Here is an 18,928-nt window from a genome sequence, read left to right as displayed (position 1 = left end):
AAAGGGCTGCAGCAATAAGAAGTAGTGACCACCTCAATTACACTCAGGGAGGTAATGGGTGTAGCACTGGATTCTACAACACAGAAAATGTTTTGGAAAGAGTGTTGTCATTAGCAGATCTGGTCTCTTGAGCCTAGAGAAGCCAGAAATGAGGGTAACAGAAATGTCACTGCTAATCTGCCCTATTAAAAAAAACCAAACCAAACCAAACCAAACCAAAGCAAAATAAAACAAAACAAAACAAAACATAAAACAAGCAAACCACCAAACCAAACCAAACAACGTACCCTCATTTCTTATTGCAACAGCCTTGAGATTATGAGCTGGTTAAAACTAGCCACGGAGGTTGAAAATATATTTTGAGTTTGTATTTTTTTCCCTTGAACTGTGGCTTATCAGTGGTCTCTTTCTTTCATCAGTGCCTGGCTATCCTTTAAAATGCAATATGGATCTGTCATTCTGAGTGGTGGGGAATTTTCTTTCTCTGGTGCTGTGGCAAATGTTTTTGCCTGTATTGTAAAGGCACTGCCCCACCCAGCCTTTTGGTAGCTGGTCCCTGCGGCCAGCTCAGATCTGGTGGCCTTGCTTGGAACCTTGGAACTGTGCTGGGGAAGGAAATGGGTGAGAAAAAGCTGAGGAAGGAGGGGTCTGGTCCCCTTGGCTTAGGAGGTCTGTTCAAGCCAAGGCACTCACCCATGATCCCTGTGCCTGGCCATGTGCCTCACTGATTTGGACATCGGCTCTGGCTTGCAGACTTGATATTCTGGCTTGTCCTTGGCTTTGCCTCATTGCTACGGACTTGCCTGGTGAACTAGACTTGACTAACCCTGGTTACTATCGGGGGACCTGCTCTGCTCCTGGTGCTGTAGTACTGCATCCCTCACCAGTGAAATTGTTGCCCAGCCAGCCTGGCTACAGCCCTCGCCTCTCAGCCTCACCCCTGCTGCTCCCTCAAACTGGGGTTGTCACAAGTGTTTGTTCAGCTATCAAATTTATGGCTGAAAGAACAGCGTGGTGTCAAGCAACAGGGAAGTGATGACCTGTGTGAGACAAGAGTAATCTATGGGACTCAGTCTCCCACTCTCTGGTTGCAGCTTTGCTACCTGTGTAACCCTGAAGAGTCCACCAAGAGCAGGAGAGCACAATAAACCCCTGGCTGCTGTAGGATTAGCTAGTGCTATTTATGAGAGCCTGCCTGGCACTTGAGGATTTGTGGAAATCCAATGGGATTCTTTGGTATTGACCCTGTGGAGGTCAAGAACCCACTCCTATCAAAATACTGTAAGGCAGAAGGCATCCTTGAAGCATCAAGTAGAATGTCACTTGTTCAGGCCAGGGGCAACTATTGCAGGTCATTCCTTATATTCATCTAGTCTGTTATCAGGGAACTAAATTGTGGAGCTGACACAAGCTGCCTGTGCGATCTCTTCCAGTGCTGTAAATTCTTAACCTTAAAATTCTACTATGTTTTGCCCTATCCATAAAGAGGACAGAAAACAGATTACTCCCTAACTTTTTGTAGCACCTTCTTATGCATTTGAAGACTGTCTTGGCCCTTCCTTCCTTCCTGGACAGTATCATTCACTCCTATGCTAAAAGATCCCACTTTTTTTCCCAAACTTTGCTTCCAAATTTTTTAGACTTTGGTGATTCTCATGGCTGTCCTCCAGCTTCTGAACATCCTGCAACAAACACAGTGACCCTATTTGAGACCCTAACATTTAACCATACATCAGTATTACTCCCCCTACTTATAGATTATACCTGTATCTGTACTGTTTTCTCATTTCAGTAACAATAGACTTCTGTTGGTTCCATTAAAAGTTTTTGTACTTATTTATACATCACAGTTCCTTATCCTGTTCCTTTTTTAAACTGATTAGTCCCGCAACCTCCTCACCAAAATGCACTATTTTGAATTAGTCCCTGTTGAATTGATATGATTTTTCCCACAGACCATTTTATTGGAGATAATTTTTTTCTTTCTAACCTAACTTATTTACATTCCCACTCAGCTTCACTGAAATCCCTCTATTCCATCTTCTAGACTTTTAAAGAAAACACCACCTTGCATAGATCCATTCCTTTGCTATGGATCTTAACTGTCAGTCACATTTCAGCAAAAATACATTAAATAATCTCTCTTTCAAAGTCATTTGCTAATATTTACTATTCCATTGAGTAGTTCATTAACTCTGCTTTTTCCTATTATTAATGCATTGACAGAAGGATTTCACAAGCAATAGTTGCCGGGACTATCATCTCGCTGGCCTATCTGGTGTTGCTCTTGTGTGCTGTTGAAAATAATCTTTAGTACTCTGATTCAGTTTCTACTTCCTATATAACTTCCTCTCATGTTAGAGATCAAAGGGATATAACCAAGTTGGTCACTTACTCTGCTTCCTGACCATTGCCTGCACCTGGAAAGTTTGCAGTTGCACCTTTAATATAATTTCTTTCATGGTATATGATTTCTTTTCTAAATTCCCTTTTTTTTTCTTAGATCAGCCTTCCAGGAAATGTTACCTAACGACTCTCTGGATAACTGAAATTTGTCCTCCTGAAATCCTGTTGACTTTTACTGTAGTGTTGCCTCTTTTTAGTCCCAAAGAAATGTGAATTCTGTCATTTCCCCATCACTGGCACCCACGTTCCTCTGTGACCAGCTTCAGCGTGTTCTGTTTGCTGGTTCAGAGCCGGCACAGTTTGTGACAAACCAAAAGAAGGGCTACCAGGGTCTGACTCTGTCAGCACCTAGCAAAGAGTTAATGCATTCTAATGGGGTAATAAAGAAGTAATTTTGTGTATAATTCTTCTGGGTTTGGTCACAACTAATCACAGAACAATTCGTCCCAGGCACACAAGGCTGTGAGACAGCTTTTACCCACTTGAAATACACATGTTAAAACAACAGTATTAATTCTTACCTTACACTTAGCCACAAATAAAATGCTAAAGGATACATAAAAAGTGTGAATAGCATATATCTAGCCAAATACATGTGCTGTTACAAAACAACACAGTTCCAGAAAAGCAGAGTCCTCTCTGGTCCGTACCTTGTATCTCTCAGGTTCTACTCGTGTGTTCTATGAGTGGGGAGACAATTTGGAAAAGTAACCACAGGTATTTTGACCCACCTTCCAAAAAAATGATCCAGACTACAGGACAGTTATTTCATTTTCCTGCTAAAAATTTTTATAACTCACTTCTATCCTTGCTCTCTGCTATAGCCCTGAGTTCAGTGACAAGGAACAGATGCTGACTTACCACCCCATTTCAGTTAATTCATTGAATAGCTAACATTTGCTTAATGGGAACTCTCTTAACAGACACCATACCACTCTGTGAGTGCATTGTTTTTTTCCCAAGGTGGTCTTTTTTATAGTGTGAGAAATATGGGGTTGTTGTTTTCTTTTCTGATTAGAAGTCTTTTGGACAAGATTTGTGTAAGGATTTGGGTGTATATTAGACTATATTTAGGGAAGGCCAAGAAAAGAAAGAACTTGTGTAAGAAAGAACTGTTATACTGTATTCTAATGTCTTTCCAGAGTAGCAGTCCCTGATGTCCTTATTCACATTAGTGAGTGGAATAAAGAATTTCAATGGGAGTACAAAGTCTGCATTGTTGAAACTTACTCCCCATAAAGAAAATGTCTGTAATAAAAAGATGAATCTTGGTAGACATCATGGCACTGGATGGAGATACTTGGGTTTGTCTGTGTATGTATATGAGTTGTGGCATTTGGGAAAAACCTGGCCTTCCAGTACTGGCTCTCCTCTCTTTCTTTGGGCAGACTTTCAAGGCTAATCATATAACTTGCAGTTCCTTCTCTGATACCCTCTTCAGGAAAAGGAAACAGTCCAACTAATAAGATTTTAATCAGTCACATTTTTATATTGATGTTTCTCATTCTCATCAGGCTCAGTGATTTCTGGTGGTTTTTCAAACCTATCAATCAAATGTTGACAGCATTCATTCTGTATGGTGTATTTTCCTATCACGCTGTCCTGCTGGAAGCACTGCATGTGAAGACCACCATGGGGAGTTGGATATTTGAGATTCAGCTTCTCTCTTTGTGAGCTTCTCTAAAATATGCAAACTTGCTTGTCAGGTATAGCAAAATTATGCTTTTATAGTTTTCTGAACTTCAATCATTAGACTTCTCAAAGAGCTGCCAACCCTTAAAGGTCTCATGACTCCTAGTACATACTGAAATAATCATGTTGGGCAAAAGTGTTTCTAATCAGTCATGCACAGAGAATTCTCCTTTTCCTTCCAGTTACAAACCTGTTTCTTCTCTCAGGTGTTTTAACTCCAGTGGCTTCAGTCCAGTTAGCATCAGTTCGCAAAGCTGCAAGGGACAATTGCATTTGCTAACATATCACTGGGCCTGATGCTTTTTGTATTCATGACTCTTTACTCTCTGCTGGGAATGAAAAGGGACATTTATTTGGTGTTTCTTACAGAAACAATGTCCATAATTAGGTACCTCCAGTGCTGGCTGAGATACAAAGGAACATTTGTTAATTATTTCCGTGTGCTTGAGGAACACATTGCACCAAGGGCTGACTTGCTTGGGGACCACAAGCAGGGAGGTACTAGACTGTCACTGCCATGCTCCTTTTAAACAAAACAGTATTTCTTTTGGAGTCAGGGCTTGGCTTGGATCCCTGGCTGCTCTATTTGAGCCCCAAAGGTATCTGCAGCCCTGGCTGTCCCTGCCTGCCAACAGGTTCCTCCACCCCTGCTCATGGCCCAGAATGCCATATCATCAGCCTCTGCCCAGAGATGCTGCAGAAGGGCCAAGGCCCAGCTAACCATAGCCCTGCCCATGTGCCTGAGGCTACCAAACCTAGCCCACCATACTGCCTAAAGCTCTGCCAGCATCCCCATTTCTTCACACCTGTGCTGTTCTTGCACCAAGCACAGGAGGGACTGAGACTCGCATGCCTGGTCATGGTGCTGTTCCAGACTTGAGTCTCCCAAGCACAAACTTTTAGGATGGATATAAACAGTGGCACCAAGCTCAGCCTGGATCCTGCTCTTTCATCTGTTTTACTGCAGGGTACCACAATTTCTCAGTAGTGCTGGAGATTGATGTGAGGGAGCAACATGGCACTGCCTCTGCCTTTGAAACACCAGGCTGTACAGAGTGCTGTAAAAATCACATCATGACAGCACCAACAGGAATTTGGTCTCTGCCTTTCAAAGGATGAATCTTTGCCAAGAATTTAGCAAGTCTGACCACTCGCCCACCCCTTCAAAAGTAAGCAGGCAAGACTTTGTGAAGAGGAAAAGGAGGCTGTTAGTACTTTGTGGGCTGGGCACAGGCGTCAAATGCTGAACACAAAGAGCTCCAGCTGTGAGTCAGTACTGCCAGGAATTTTCCCCCCTCTGTACTGCAGAGTTGAAGCACTGATGACTCAACTTCATTTTCCACTGAGAAGGTCCTCTTGGAAAGAAATTCAGCCTGTTGGGAAGAAGTGCAAGATTTGTCAGGCCCAAAAGATCCACCTGAGAAGCAAGTGAATCCCAAATGCTGCTTATGTCCAGGCCCTGGCCTCGAGGCTCACTTTCCAGAACTATCCTTGAACTCTAATATTTCTGCTCCATGTCAGAGCACTGAAGTTGTGGATCACTCCACATGCCCTCAAATCTTAAAGATAATTGTTAGAAAAACAATTAAGAGACTCTCCCTCCATTCCTCCTCTTGTCTCTGCCCACTCTTCACTCCTTATTTCCTCATGAGGTCTGGTACTCCTTCCCCTCACACCAACATCTGCACTTTCACATTGTGATGGATCTCCCCCAGACTCACCCTTCCCTTCTTTTGCCCATATTTTCCACAGCTCCCTAGCTCTGTGAAGTCCATTAATAAAACTATTTGTTGCCATTACTTTAAAAGAACAAAGCAGAAAAGGAAGTTATTTCTACAGTACCTTATCCTGGGCCTCCCTTGCTTGCCTGCCTGTAGAAAGCAAAAGCTCCTCAGAAAGGACAGTGCACTTGGTTGAGCTACCCATCCTCCACTGGCTCCTTTTCTGCACTTCCCAACCAGCCCTGGTGGGGTTGTGAACAACCCCTAGATGTCACCATGGACTTCACAGCTAGGGACAGGATCCAAAGCATTTGGTAGCTGCAGAAAAGCAAAGTAAAATGTGTTGGAGTCAGCATTCTTCTGTGATCCATGGACACTGCTTTAATGGAGTTCAAAGCACCATAATGCACAAGTTGCTTAAACTATTGGATGTGAATCATTCAGAAAAACCCCAGAAAAAAACCAAAAATAGTCAGTTTTCCCCTTTGTTGCCCTGTTTGATGCAGAGAAAGAGGGCTCCACTCAGTCCAATGACAACTTCTATCTCCTGCTCAGAATAGGATGCAGTGGTATCGTGTCAACTTTTACCACAGCTCTAGCACAAATGATGCTATTATTGTAATAAAATTAGGGATACCTTTGTCCTACAGTGAATAAAGCCAGCATTTTATATAAGCTATTTCTATTTCTACTTCTACTTATTTCCTGCAAGAACTTAGAACTGATTTGCAAGACTTCTTAAACCACACATAGTTACACTTCCAAATTTCAAAGGCAATGTAGTCACAGCCCCATTTAACCATTGAGATCATCAGGACTGCAATATATGTGGTATTGAAGTGCAATAAGATTTCGGTGTATAGATGTTCTCCTCCCTTTTCACTTTTCCTTAACATTTAAGGTGATATTTTTTGCAATCTAACACACTTCAGTTTTCTCCTACTACCACTTTCTTCCTTACTCTCAATGACATTTATTTCCTCTCCAGTTTTCCCTCTCTGCTTCTTCTTTGCTCATTTTACATTATTTCCTGGTTCAGCCAGCTCAATTTCAATTAGCTGTGCCCTCCACCCTTCTTTCCGAGATATCTGTTTTTCTCCACCAGTACCAAGTAAATTTCTTCACATCTGTCCTACCTCTTTCCCCCCAGTTCTTGGAGTGGCAGCTTTAAAGGTAATGCTGCACATGCTGTTCTTTGTGTCTCCTGAGACTTTGTCAGACCATTTACTTACTGGGTGTAAAACGTATACTGAACACCCATGCTCACACAAGCATCTCCTCTTCCAGGGATCCAAGGGGGCTGGAGGTGCAGATGTGCATCAGTCTGCCATCTCCTCTTTCCGTGGGGCCTTGCCAGTTTTAGGAGCCAGAGCTGGGTCCATATGGATGTGTGAGAAAGCAATTACGGGGTGGGCAGGCAAAGCTCTAAGTAAGGTAGCACATGCCATGGTGCAGGTGCTGGAGGCAGCAAGGAGACATCAGTGCAGCCTAGCACTCAGAGTGAATATTAATCCTGGAGTCCCTGGGGGCTGCTGGTCCAGTTTTCAGCTGCAGCCTGACATAAATTGCTGTCAACACCACAGCAACTTAGGTAAAATCTAGTACCTGGGCCACAATTGAGCCTTCAGTCTCTTCTGTAAATGTACTTTGGAAGACTTTGGTGACAGAACAGTCTTTGTGCATTAAACCTGGAATGTGCCTGTGCATGCCAGGGGCAGACCTAGCAGGATTATGGTAGCTGGCTAACTGTGTCTGTAACTACTACTGCCAGACTTATAAATGGGACAGAAATTTAAACAAGTTAAAGGGGGCTTTTTTTTTTCTTTTATTTTTTTTCTTTTTAGCTTCAGTCAGCTGGAACCTGAACTGGGCTGCACCCCGTCTGGTTTCATTTGCCTGTTTCTAGTATTACTATTGACCAAAAATACAAATATGAACCCCGGTAAAGGTTCTCAGCAAAGCCTTGCCGGGATGCTCCCCTTACAGAAGTGACTCAGATTGCAGACTCTTCTGTTCTGAATCACTCAGGAGGGCAGCAGGAAGGAGATCTACTGCTCTGAATAGAGGAAGAGCAGGAGGTGCCTGTCACCTGAGAGAAAAACCAAAGCTAAAGGTCATTGGTCAACTGATGCAACTCAAATAATCAGGCAATTTATGAAAGGTGTGAACCAGCTTCCCCCCTCAGTGGAGTGTTTTTGGGAAAAATAGTCAAGGAAAATGCTACATGTGAAAAACAGTTCCTGTGAGACACTGGATAACTGGGGTAGGAAAAATACTGTTTGGAGAAAATAACCAAGAAAAGGCTCTTAAGAGCACACATGGGCCCCAGGGATGGGGGCTCCTCTACCACAGCTTCTGGACTTACACTGTCAGCCTGACTCACCAGTTTTTTGAGCAGAACAAGAAAAAAGGTAAGCCAATGAATGGACTGCCAAAGAGAGCCAGCCATGACAAGCTTATCTGGCCACATAAAGGACAATTTTTAAGGCTGTAGCTCACACACTGTTCTATGCAGCTCAGATCTAACAGGAGAGTGGATGATGTATGTAAATAAGTAAAGAAAGGAAACTTGCTCCTAACTCACTCTAATCTCAAATCCTAGGTTTTCAAATAAAGATTTGTGCCTTATTTCTGGTATACAGAATTCTGAAACTCTCAGAATTTGATATCCTTTTATTTTCCTGTGTCATTTTAAAACTGAGAGGGTGGAGCTCATGTGTGGTGCTCCTCCTCTCTGAATCCGAGACTGTACATCCATAAAGCAAGCACTTACTCATGAAGTCATTTTGCACAAGTAGTAGCTGATGTTGCCAACTTGATAAAACTGCACGTGCTTGTCGAGAAGAGGCTTCAGAAACAGTAGGCAGAAATGGTACAACTGGGATGATGTCCTGCAACTATGTAACTGTGACATAATACAAATTCCCCATGGCATCAAAAACCATGAGGCTGCAAGAAGGGAATTTAAACCGAGAAAGTGGAGAGTGGCATGCAAGAAAGTATTCACAATTTGAGAGTACAGTTCCATAGTTCCATTTGAAGGGCATTATGCTTCTAGATTCAATTTTTTTTGGTTTTTTTTTGGAGGTGGGGGGAGGGCTTCTTGGGTTTTTTTTTTTTTTTGGTTTTTTAATATACTATGGGTTTTCAATGACATTGAAAATTTTTTGATCGTGTAGCACAATAATAGAAAAATTAACAGTACGATGGTCACCTGCATACGCAGAAGCCCCATCATCCAAGCATGCATTGAGGGAATGGATGCGAAATCCTTCAAGGAATAACAGCAAAACACGGGCAGGCACCTTCTTCCTTATACATACAGCGACCTACTGCCTGGATAAAAGCCGTGCTGGTCCAGTACCCCATCAGAAGAAGAAACTTGCTGTAAATCCCTTTTTCCAGATGCCTTTGGTCCGTTCATAACCAAGCGTTTCCAGAGTGGGAACGCTGGGCACCTCCAGCGCGGCCCCCGCGGCGGTGCCTCGGTGACTCCTCCGCGCCGCGGGAGGCGCTGTGAGCCCGGCCCCGCTGCCTCACGCAGCACCGCCGGCGCATCCTCCGGCCCGACACGCGGTCAGGAAGTCGGGCAGCCTCGCTCTCCCTCCTCCTCCTCCTCTTCTCCCTCCTCCTCCTCCTCTTCTTCCTCCTCCTCCTCTCCTTCCTCCATCTCCTTCTCCTCCTCCTCCTCCTCCGGCCACGCCCCTCCCCGCCCGCTCTCAGCCAATCCTCGCTGCAGCTTTCGGCCCCGACGCATCTCCCGCCCCTTTAGGGTAGCGCCGGGGCTCCTGATTGGCTGCGGGCTCGGGCCGCGCGGCGGGAGCGGTGCCGAGTGCGGGGCGCGCTCCCGGGCCGCGCGGCGGGAGCGCGCCTGCGGGGGGCTGCACCTGCGGCCGCCGCGGGCGGGGGGGCGGGCGGGGCGGGGCGGGGCGGGAGCGCGGGCGGGAGGGCGAGAGCGCGGAAATGCCGCGGCGGCGGCGGCCGGGGCAGCGCAGGTAACTCCGGGTGTCGGCAGGCATCCTCCCCTCTGTGCCCGCCCCCAGCGCCCGGAGCCTCGCCTTGGCGGCCGCGCCTCCGCCCCGGGATACCTCTGCACCTGGGACGCGCCCGCCGCCGGGAGGATGGCACAGCCCGCGGCAGAGGAGGAGGCGTGTGGCTGCGCCGCCGCCGCCGCACCGGGAGACGACGGCGAGGAGATGAACGGCAGGAAGGTGGCTCTGATCACCGGCATCACCGGGCAGGTACCGGCCGGGGCTCCCCTCGTTCGCGTGCCCTCCCGGCGGCGGAGGGAGAGGGGATGGGAAGGAGCCGCCCCGAGGCGCCCGCAGGCGGCCGTGACTGCCGGGGCCGGGCGTGGGAGAGGGGCGGCGGAGGGCTCGGCGTGGGTCTGCCCGGCGCCTTCGCTCCCGGGCCCTGGGGCACATCCCCGCCGGTGCGTTCCTAGCCCGGTGCCCGCTGCCCGCTGCCCTTCCCCGCTGGTGCCGCCAGTTCCGCGCCGGGCTGGAGCTCCCTCGGACAGCCCCCGGCTGGGTCAGAGGCGGACAGACCACATCGTGGGTAGGGCTTGTCTGCCCCGGGGTCTGCAGTGTTCTTCAGCTGGTGAGAACGAGATGGGGTGCAATGCTTTTTTTTGTCTCGTGTCTGGACTGTCTTATAGTAGTCTGTACCAGGAATTCCTGAGAAATAGCTAAACCTCTGCAGGGATGAGGTGTGAAGTGAGCATCGCTGAAAAACGAGCAGCACCTAGGAAAGACAGTACAAGGAGCCAGTGTTGAGACTCTTCATCCTGAAGTCTGCGGTGGGGAAGGTACCAGTGCAGGTGTGAGGCAGCCAGCGTTGGTTGCGACCTGATCAGGCTTGTCACTCAGGAGGGGTGCTTGTCACTTGCCACTGTGACACACTGGGCAGCCATGCATGTACAGTCAGTACCTGCTTTGTCCTGAAACCTGAATGGATGACAAAAGCATTTCCCCAGGCCACCTGTTTTGTGTTTGTGTATGTTCATTGCAGTCATCAGTTTTTTTGGCTATATTACTCATAGGGATAATGATGCTCTCAGAGTCCTGGTGCTTTGAGCAGAAGGTGCAGGAGAAAGATGGCATGGAAAGAGAAAGAAATCACAGTCTCCCTTGAAGCAACTTCTGCATGATGAAAAAAGATATGGTGGTGGTGAGTTTTAACCTGGTGAGGTGTGCAGGAGGGTTGATATGTGCAGTTTGTGGCTTGTGCTGCTGCACTTCCAGTAGGCAGCTGGGATAGTTGGTTGGACTGTTTGTGCACTCAGAGATCTGCATTGCTCTGTCTTTGCTGGCAAGTGGGTGCTAAATGAAAAGTTGTCCTGGACATGCTTACTCATATTTGAGGAACATCTTATTTGCAATGTAGATACCTCCCACTACCTGGGAAAATTTGCTCTCCTTAAACATTGCTTATCTCCAGGAACATGCTGGTACTGAATGACTTCTGCTTGGAGGGTGTATCTCCTGTGATTGGTATAACTTGTTAAGTAAGTAATGTATAGTAGCCATTAAGGTTCATTTTAGAATCCCAGTGGAACAACATTTTTTCTTTATGGCTTGCATTTAGTCAGTGACAGCTTCATACATGGAAGAACTTCTTCCCCTTCAACTGTGACTTGTCCTGGTATGTTTGCAGACCCACTGTGAGGTGCTGGTGTGGATTATTGAGAAGTCTATGAACACTGAAAAAGTACATGTCAAAACAAACATGTTGCTCTTTTATTCTGAGACAGTCAGTGCTGTCTCTCTTTTTATTTTATAGTGGAAGAACCAGTGGGTTCTTTGTGAGGGAGTAAATCCAGAGACTAGCTTTTCATCTGCTGTCTGAGGGAACCTGCACTGTGCTTTGAACATTCACTTGCTGCTTGTGTTTCACCTCATTATGCCTGGTCCTGTGTTCTTGCCACACTTCTTGGTCCATGCTCTCCTCATGGGTTAGCAGCTGTCTGCCTATAGCAGGCTGGGGAGAACCCTCCAAGGGGCTGTCTGACAAGGAGATGTAACTATATCAGAGAAAAGGAAAAACGAGTGATCTCTGTGTACTAACACTTTTGCTTGATGTTTATTTCTAGCAAGAGCACAGTCAGAGCTTTCCCAAGGACTCCTTTGGTGCTGTGTGAAAAGTCTTCCAGGTTGTTGGCAGAAGTGCGTTTCTCTTCATCAAAGATAGTAAGTTAGAGGCCTGTAGTTACAACACCATGGTTCTTTCAGTACTGTGTTCTCTATATTAATACTTTGTCTGTTTCCAAAGCAGCTCCTCCTTCTTAGCTTAACTTTGACAGGTGTATTATTTATCATTGGAACATGTGGAGAACCAGAGCTTGGAAAGGCCTTTGTTGGGCCCGTGTAGTTCTCCATCATTCTGAGATCTGCTGCCAGGATTCCTGGTCCATCTGTTTTCTTAGATGAGTTTTAAAGAACATCACCATACTACTTGTTCCTTACTCCTCTTTGAAGAGGCTCACCCAGAAATGGGAGACTTGGATTTTGTTTCCTGTGTGAGAAAGGGAGACTTGCATCTCCCTGTCCCTGAAGAAACAGTGCAATATGTTTTTAAACTTAGTTACCATGCATAAAATGTACAAATACGCTGAAGTTGAAGCTAGAGCTCAGGCTTTGTCTCTCCCAGGCAATTATTTTAACAACTGTGCTAAAGAGTATTGGCCTGTTTCAAATTCTTCCTTTAACTGGTGCTTTTTCAAGGTGGGAGATAAAAGCTTGGATCTCTTCAGACTGAAGGTGGTATAGAACAGAATTGGATAGTAAACTCGTCTTATTTAAACTGTGCCCTTTCTGCTGCAGCAAAAAGCAAGCTGGCAGAGTTGTATTGTATAAGGAACCTGCTTTTGTTTGTGTGTGTCCACTGTTCTCTGAGAGTGTTTGCTGAAGTAATGCCCTGTAGGGCCTGGCACATAAGGATAGGTGAAAGATAGGTATTGAGCTAGATGTGGACCATGACAGTTCTGGGCAATTGTGGAGTAGGGCTTTTGTTGTTAGAGTACTCTCGGGTCAGGTGAGGTGCTGCTTGAGCTGTAACAGCCCTTCCTGAGTTGAGATGATGGCACAGCATGTGTGCTTAGTCATAGTGCTGGAATCAGACAACTCATTATTTTTCAGAACTTCTGTGTAGCCAGGAACATGTGGATTGTTCACCTTTTCCACTGACAAAAGCTGGGGGTTTCTTTCTAGGATGGAGAGAGAGTTGAGCTCAGATAGTTATACTTTGATAATGGAGCAATTGACTGATGATGCAGCTTTTAACTGAAACATGACATAGAGATATGGCACAACTGAAACTTCTGATTAAGGGACTTTGAGTGGGGTTCATGAGACTTTACAGCATGCCAGAGAAGGATGGGCTGTCTGCACAAGTTCTTCTGTTTAGTGAGAGACTGGAGGCGCATGCCATTTGCCAGCTTAACTTCACCCATTAATGAAATCAGTTCTGGTGACTTGCCTTTCTTCTAGATAGAAGACATTTAGAGGACAGGTATCTGCAAGGGTGAATGTGTTACTGATAAGAAGGTGAGTTTGACCTCTGGCCACATAACAGGAGGAGTTTGCTGCATGCATGGTGAAGCCACAAAGGAGAGCAAATTTCATAATTCTATGATCAGGACTTAAATGACATTCTGGCTCCAAGGGCTGAATCTTAGTTTCTATTAAATCAAAGCAGATGTATCAACCTCTACACATTCTGCAGTTGGAGTTATGGTGAAATCAGTATCATTCCAGCACTTGCATTGCTGATAAGAGACTCTAAGCATGTAGGGAGTGGTGTTATGTACTCCTTTTGCAGTATTGAGATTTCTCTTATCTTTCTCACACCACAGCAGTGGGACGAACCACATTTCACTGTTTTGCTAAAATGACTTCCAGAGTGAGGCAGTTGCTGTGGTTAGATGGATGAAACATTTCTGAAGTGTCATGTAGGTAGCTATTGGTTTGCTGGTAGACTACTTATGAGTAATGCTTAGCACTTTTTTTTTCATTTGTAGAGAAGTATTTTATATTAAACAGGCCTCTTGTATGTGTTTAAGTGAAAATACTTTAAAAAAAATCTCAAAACAGCTTGAATATCACTAAGAGTGTTTTCACAATGCAAAATAAATGTGCTGTACTTTTCAAATGTTGCTAACTTAAAGAGTTACTCTGTAAAAATGGGAGTTTTGAATTAAATACTAGTATTACTAACAATGCAATTCTAGTTATGCAAACATGATATAGTTGCTTATACCAGGAAGCTACTAAAGCAGTACACTTTTAAAGCATTGTTTTCTAGACCTTGTGACTAAATATCTGTTAAAATTGCACTTAAATATCTATTCAGAATGTCTGATTGCACTGCAGTCAGTTTGATTGTCTTTCTCATACTGATGCTTGTAGAAGTATTTCGATATTTGACTTGAAAAAGTACCAAGAAATAACCTCTCTGAGCCTAACTATGAAGTTATATGTTGATGTTTCTAATTTTCCCACTTGGCCCCTGGATTATGAGCAGTAAATAATATCTATCTGCATCTGGTGCTTTTCTAGGAGAGGCAGCAAGGTAGACCACGATGGTTCAGCAGGCACTTCAAAGCTCAGTTTGGTATGAAGCAATGAGCTCAGTGTCAGTACATGCCCTGAGGCTATTGCAAACGGAGGAGGAGGAAGGGAGCAGTTGTGTCTCTGCCTTGTCAGAGCTCTTTCAGCAGCAATACTAGCCCCGGCCTCTGCTCCTTTGCCTGCAGTTCTGTCAAATACAGCTTCCATTTGGCAAAACTTAAGGCAGCAACCTCAGAACTTTCAACCAAGCCTGAAGAGAGCTTAAATAGTTGGATCTGCCTCTGTCTTTTGCATCAAAAGTTCAGTTGCTTACAGCCTTTGCTATTCCTCTAACACACCGAACCCTTATACAGGTGTACTGCAAGTTTCATACCACAGTTACATTACAGTTGGAGAAAGGTTAACTGTATCAAGAGTGGGAAAAAAAGATACTGAGAAAGCAAGATTTGCTGTTGTAAATTGAGATCAAGTTGTTAGGTTTTTTAAAAATTTGGCTGTTGAGGTGAAACTGAGCAAGACAGGCTCAGTGGAGCAAAGTACAGTAATAACAGAACATGAGTCATTGCTTAGTATTAAAAAAAAAACCCGTGAAATGAATAGCTGGTAGAGGGTCATATACTATAAAACTCTTTGATACTCTGTGACTAAAATAAAATAAATGTTACTTGGAGAAGAATTGTAGAGGAAACAGTTAAACAGTGTTTATGAAAGCTTCTTTCAGTATTGAGATCAAACTGTGAGGTGGGAATCTGTGTCACTGGAGAACGTGTGTATACCTGAAAAACACAGGTAGAGAAACATTATAGCCTGCTGTAGCAGAGGCAGGATGTTGGTTTGCCAGAAGGATAAAAGTGGAGGGATTGGTTTTTTGCATTGAAATAGGAGGATAATCTTTGCTGAAACTGGCTAAAGGTAAATATTAGCATTGCTGCCATTTCATTAAAACAAATAGTCTTAGTTTCTGAGTAAAGCTAAATATTAGTATTGCTGCCTGTTCATTTAAACAAATATTGTCTTGTTTGAAGCCAAGTAGTCTATTTCAGTTTCTGTCTCTAAGTAGCCAAGAGTTGTCTTGAGTGAGGATTTCACGTGCATTGAACATCCTTATCCTAATCTGAGGATGCAGAGATGTAGGAGCACTGAATTTGGCCACAAACCTAAATGCAAGAAACTGCTTTGAAACTTGGGAGGGTATGTGTTTTTTTGGGGTGGCTTTTGTTGGATTGGTTTGTTTTAAATGATGAGGATGTCAAGCACAGAAGAAATTGACTATAGAAGTTGAGCGTCTGTCCCTGGAGGAACCCAAACCAAACTGGGCATGGCCCTAAGCAACCTACGCTTGTTGACCCTGTGTTCAGCAGGGATCTTGAACTGCACAGAAGTTCCTTTCAATATAAGGTTGTATGATATTATGACCACTCCACAGGATTGGAAGTGGGACAACCTGCAGTTTGTGACAAGATGGCATAAGGGCCTTGTTGAAAATAATTTGCAGCAAATGAATAGTGGCTCTGACATGAAACTAAACTTTCCTAAAATATAATTCCAGGTATTTTCCCTTTACAGGATATAGATGAGGACTGCTGCTATTGATTGTCACCCAAAACTCTTGAGAAAAAGGCATTTTACTGAGTAAAGTAGTATAACAAATACTGAAATGGAAGACTAGAATATTTTCTGAAAACAGAGACCCTATTTATACAAAGATGCCTTACTTTTGATTGCCTTGACTCCCTTTTGGAAAGAGGAGGGCTACTAGATAGACTAATTCAACTTATGCAGTAATACCCATCTGTAAATACATGGTTCAATGTTTTACTCTTTCATGTGGTTTATACTCTACACCAGTATGTGCAGGGCTTTTGTCTTCTTCTAGGACTGGGAGTCCAGGACTTTGGTTGCTCTCTGTGCCTGCCTGGGGTAGCCCATCTGCATTCCATTGCCTTTCAGAATAATGCAGTTAGTGATGGCATTTGAACATAAGTTACCTAGAAGATATTCACAATAAAAAGTGTAACTGATACAGGATTAGTTCATGTGTGCCTTGATGTATTAACTTCCTTTTTTTCTTTCCACCTTTGCACAGCTTTGCTCAGTGTTTGTGACTGCCAGTGAAGTCTGTTCTTTAGTTGTATACTGGAGAGGCAAGTTCTGGTAGCCTGGCTCAGCTGGCAGCCTTTCAATTCGAGGACCAGTGCAGGCAGTCTGATTCCTTGTGTTTGAACATGATGTATGCAGGATGTGGATTGAAAAACGTTGAGAACAACAAGTGAATCATAAGGTACTGTATGCTGTGATGTGTACCTGCTGTGAACGTAGGAAAAATAATGAAAGTGTTCCAGGAAAAAGAAAATGCTGAAGTTCATGTTAATGGTGCTGAGGTATGAAACAGATCTACACATGGTAACCAAATAGGGTTTGGGAAGATGACTTCCTCCAGGCAACACTTCTCATGACATCTGATGCTGTGGTTAGAGGGCTATTTGACACTACTGCCTGGACTGACAGTCCAGGAGAGCAGAATACTCCATTGCCAGCAGCATGCACTTCTTTAATCTTTAACTGTTTGGGGATTTTTAAATTTAATTAAGACTGGTGGCTGCTGGCATAGACAGAACCTATAGTTCTTTATTTCCTAAAGTTTTAAAGAGCTAAAGCTTCCTTTTCTCCATGTACCTAGAGCCAATCCAATCTGAATAGAGAACTCTTGTAAAAATCTTTTCTATGTGACTTGATCTTCTACCACTAAATTTTGGTCTTTTTTTTCCCCCTCTGATTATCTCTTTCAGATCCTTTTGTCTGTTGAGCTTTCTGCGCAAGGGAGTCGGTTTCTTAGAAAATAGATAGCTATGCAGAAGGGCAAGGAGAAATGGAGTACTTGAACCTGCTGATGGCCTGTGTGAGAAACATCAAAAGCTACCACTGTGATCCCTATAAATAATAAATAAAAGGTTGAATAAACAGCTTTTCAGTGCAGTTGTGATACTGGTTCATCCTAGTGGTGCTTCCTGTTACTCAAGACAAGACGCCTTGTCTTTGAGGAGTACCAAGGCTGGGTTTCTTTGCACCTGCCTCTGCTTTCATTAAGTCTGGGAGGCAGGAAGTGCTTTCTTTCTCTTGGCAATTCCTAGCAACTTTATCCCAACTTCTTCAGACTTCTGGGTCTGGAGTAGAGTCCTGATTAAGTGACTGTTCTTACAAGCTTGTCAGCTCAGTTTCTCCTACACTGTTGTGGCACAGCTCAGGCTTATTTTGGAAAGCATGGCTTCCTTGAAGCTCTTGGTGGATGACAGCACGAGAGCAAGGTGGCAGTGTGGTTGATGTCCAGCTTCCTCTTTCACAGGTGTATGTTCTCTCTTGCTCTAAATTTCTTCTTGCTACTTTGGTTGCTTTTTAGCCAAGTGAGCAAAATAAAAAGATTTTCTTTCTCTTTAATGTTTTTGTCACCTCCTGCCTCTTTCATATGAATCCACTGATTGTTTTTTCAGACCCGCAGCTAAGGAATTCCTTTGGGTTGTATGTATGTGATCTGGAGGATGCAGTTATGTCCAAATCTTTCAGTTAAGCAAAACCATAGAAGGTGAGGTGAAAGAGTGGAATTCTCTCAAGTTTCCTGTTCCTATTACCGGAAGCCCTTATGGCTTGTTCCTTTTGAGTGTGTTCACAGGCTTTACAACCTAAATCCACAATGAAGCTTTTGTAAAGCCTGCCAAACAAATCGATCTGAACTGGCTTATCTTTTGTCACCTGTGCTTTTCACTTATGTTAAGCAACTGAACTTCCTCATATGCAACTTGAATGTTGTAACAATTTTAATTTAGTCACAAATACACGCAAATCAGTATACCCAAGGCAGGCTTCCTTCTTCAGGAGTATTTCTTGTTAAAGTCTCATTATTTTCTTTTATTTTTTAATGGGAAATATTAATTTTTCCTTGTAATTGTGTTATTTGACAGTAAGCAAAGTGTAAAAACACATCCATTGACTTTGAAATGGTTGCAGTTAGTTCAGTGATAAGCGCCATTAGATACTGTGTACCCTGAGACAACTGCAATTTGATGAATAATGGTACATTGGCATTGTGCAAAGTTGCTTGGATATTGTCAGCTGCTTCATTACAGTGCTCAGCTAAGCACACTGGTCCTACAGGTGTGTCGGCTGCAAAGAGGTGCTTGCCTTGGATGTGGAATGCCGTAGATCTTGGACTTTTGCAAGGCGTATCCAGGTAGATAAACCAGCTTGTGCTGCATTTGCCAAGCTTGAACACCCTTGAAATAACGAAAAATTATGCTTGTTCTAGAAAAATCTGGCTAACCACTAAGTATAGCAAGATATAGTCAAATTTTAGGAAATGTTTCTGCAGGGCTTTGCTTCAGCTGTCATTTGACCAATTTACTGCTGCTTGGAAATTCTTCTCAATTCCTACAGCCTGTGTGGTGAATTCTAATGCAGAAGGAAAAAATGATACCATGTTAAGTGTCTAGGTGAGTGCTTTTGCTGTAATGAGAAGATGCCTTGTTTCTGCTGCCTATCTGACACCTG

The 18,928-nt window shown here is 44.0% G+C and overlaps 1 protein-coding gene across 1 annotated transcript in view; it reads left to right on the top strand.

The window, feature by feature from the left end:
• The first annotated feature begins 9,757 nt into the window (after positions 1-9,757).
• Positions 9,758-18,928, top strand: part of GMDS (GDP-mannose 4,6-dehydratase) — a 405,686-nt gene continuing 396,515 nt past the window's right edge. The window contains exon 1 of the mRNA XM_030943572.1: positions 9,758-10,060. Within this exon, the coding sequence (XP_030799432.1) occupies positions 9,941-10,060 (120 nt within the window). The 5' untranslated portion in view covers positions 9,758-9,940. The remainder of the gene's footprint in view (positions 10,061-18,928) is intronic.

This window comes from Camarhynchus parvulus, chromosome 2, assembly GCF_901933205.1.
Source record: "Camarhynchus parvulus chromosome 2, STF_HiC, whole genome shotgun sequence".
Lineage (NCBI taxonomy): Eukaryota > Metazoa > Chordata > Aves > Passeriformes > Thraupidae > Camarhynchus > Camarhynchus parvulus.
The sequence above is the reverse complement of the archived record's forward strand: the minus strand, read 5'-3'. Positions and strand labels throughout refer to the sequence as shown.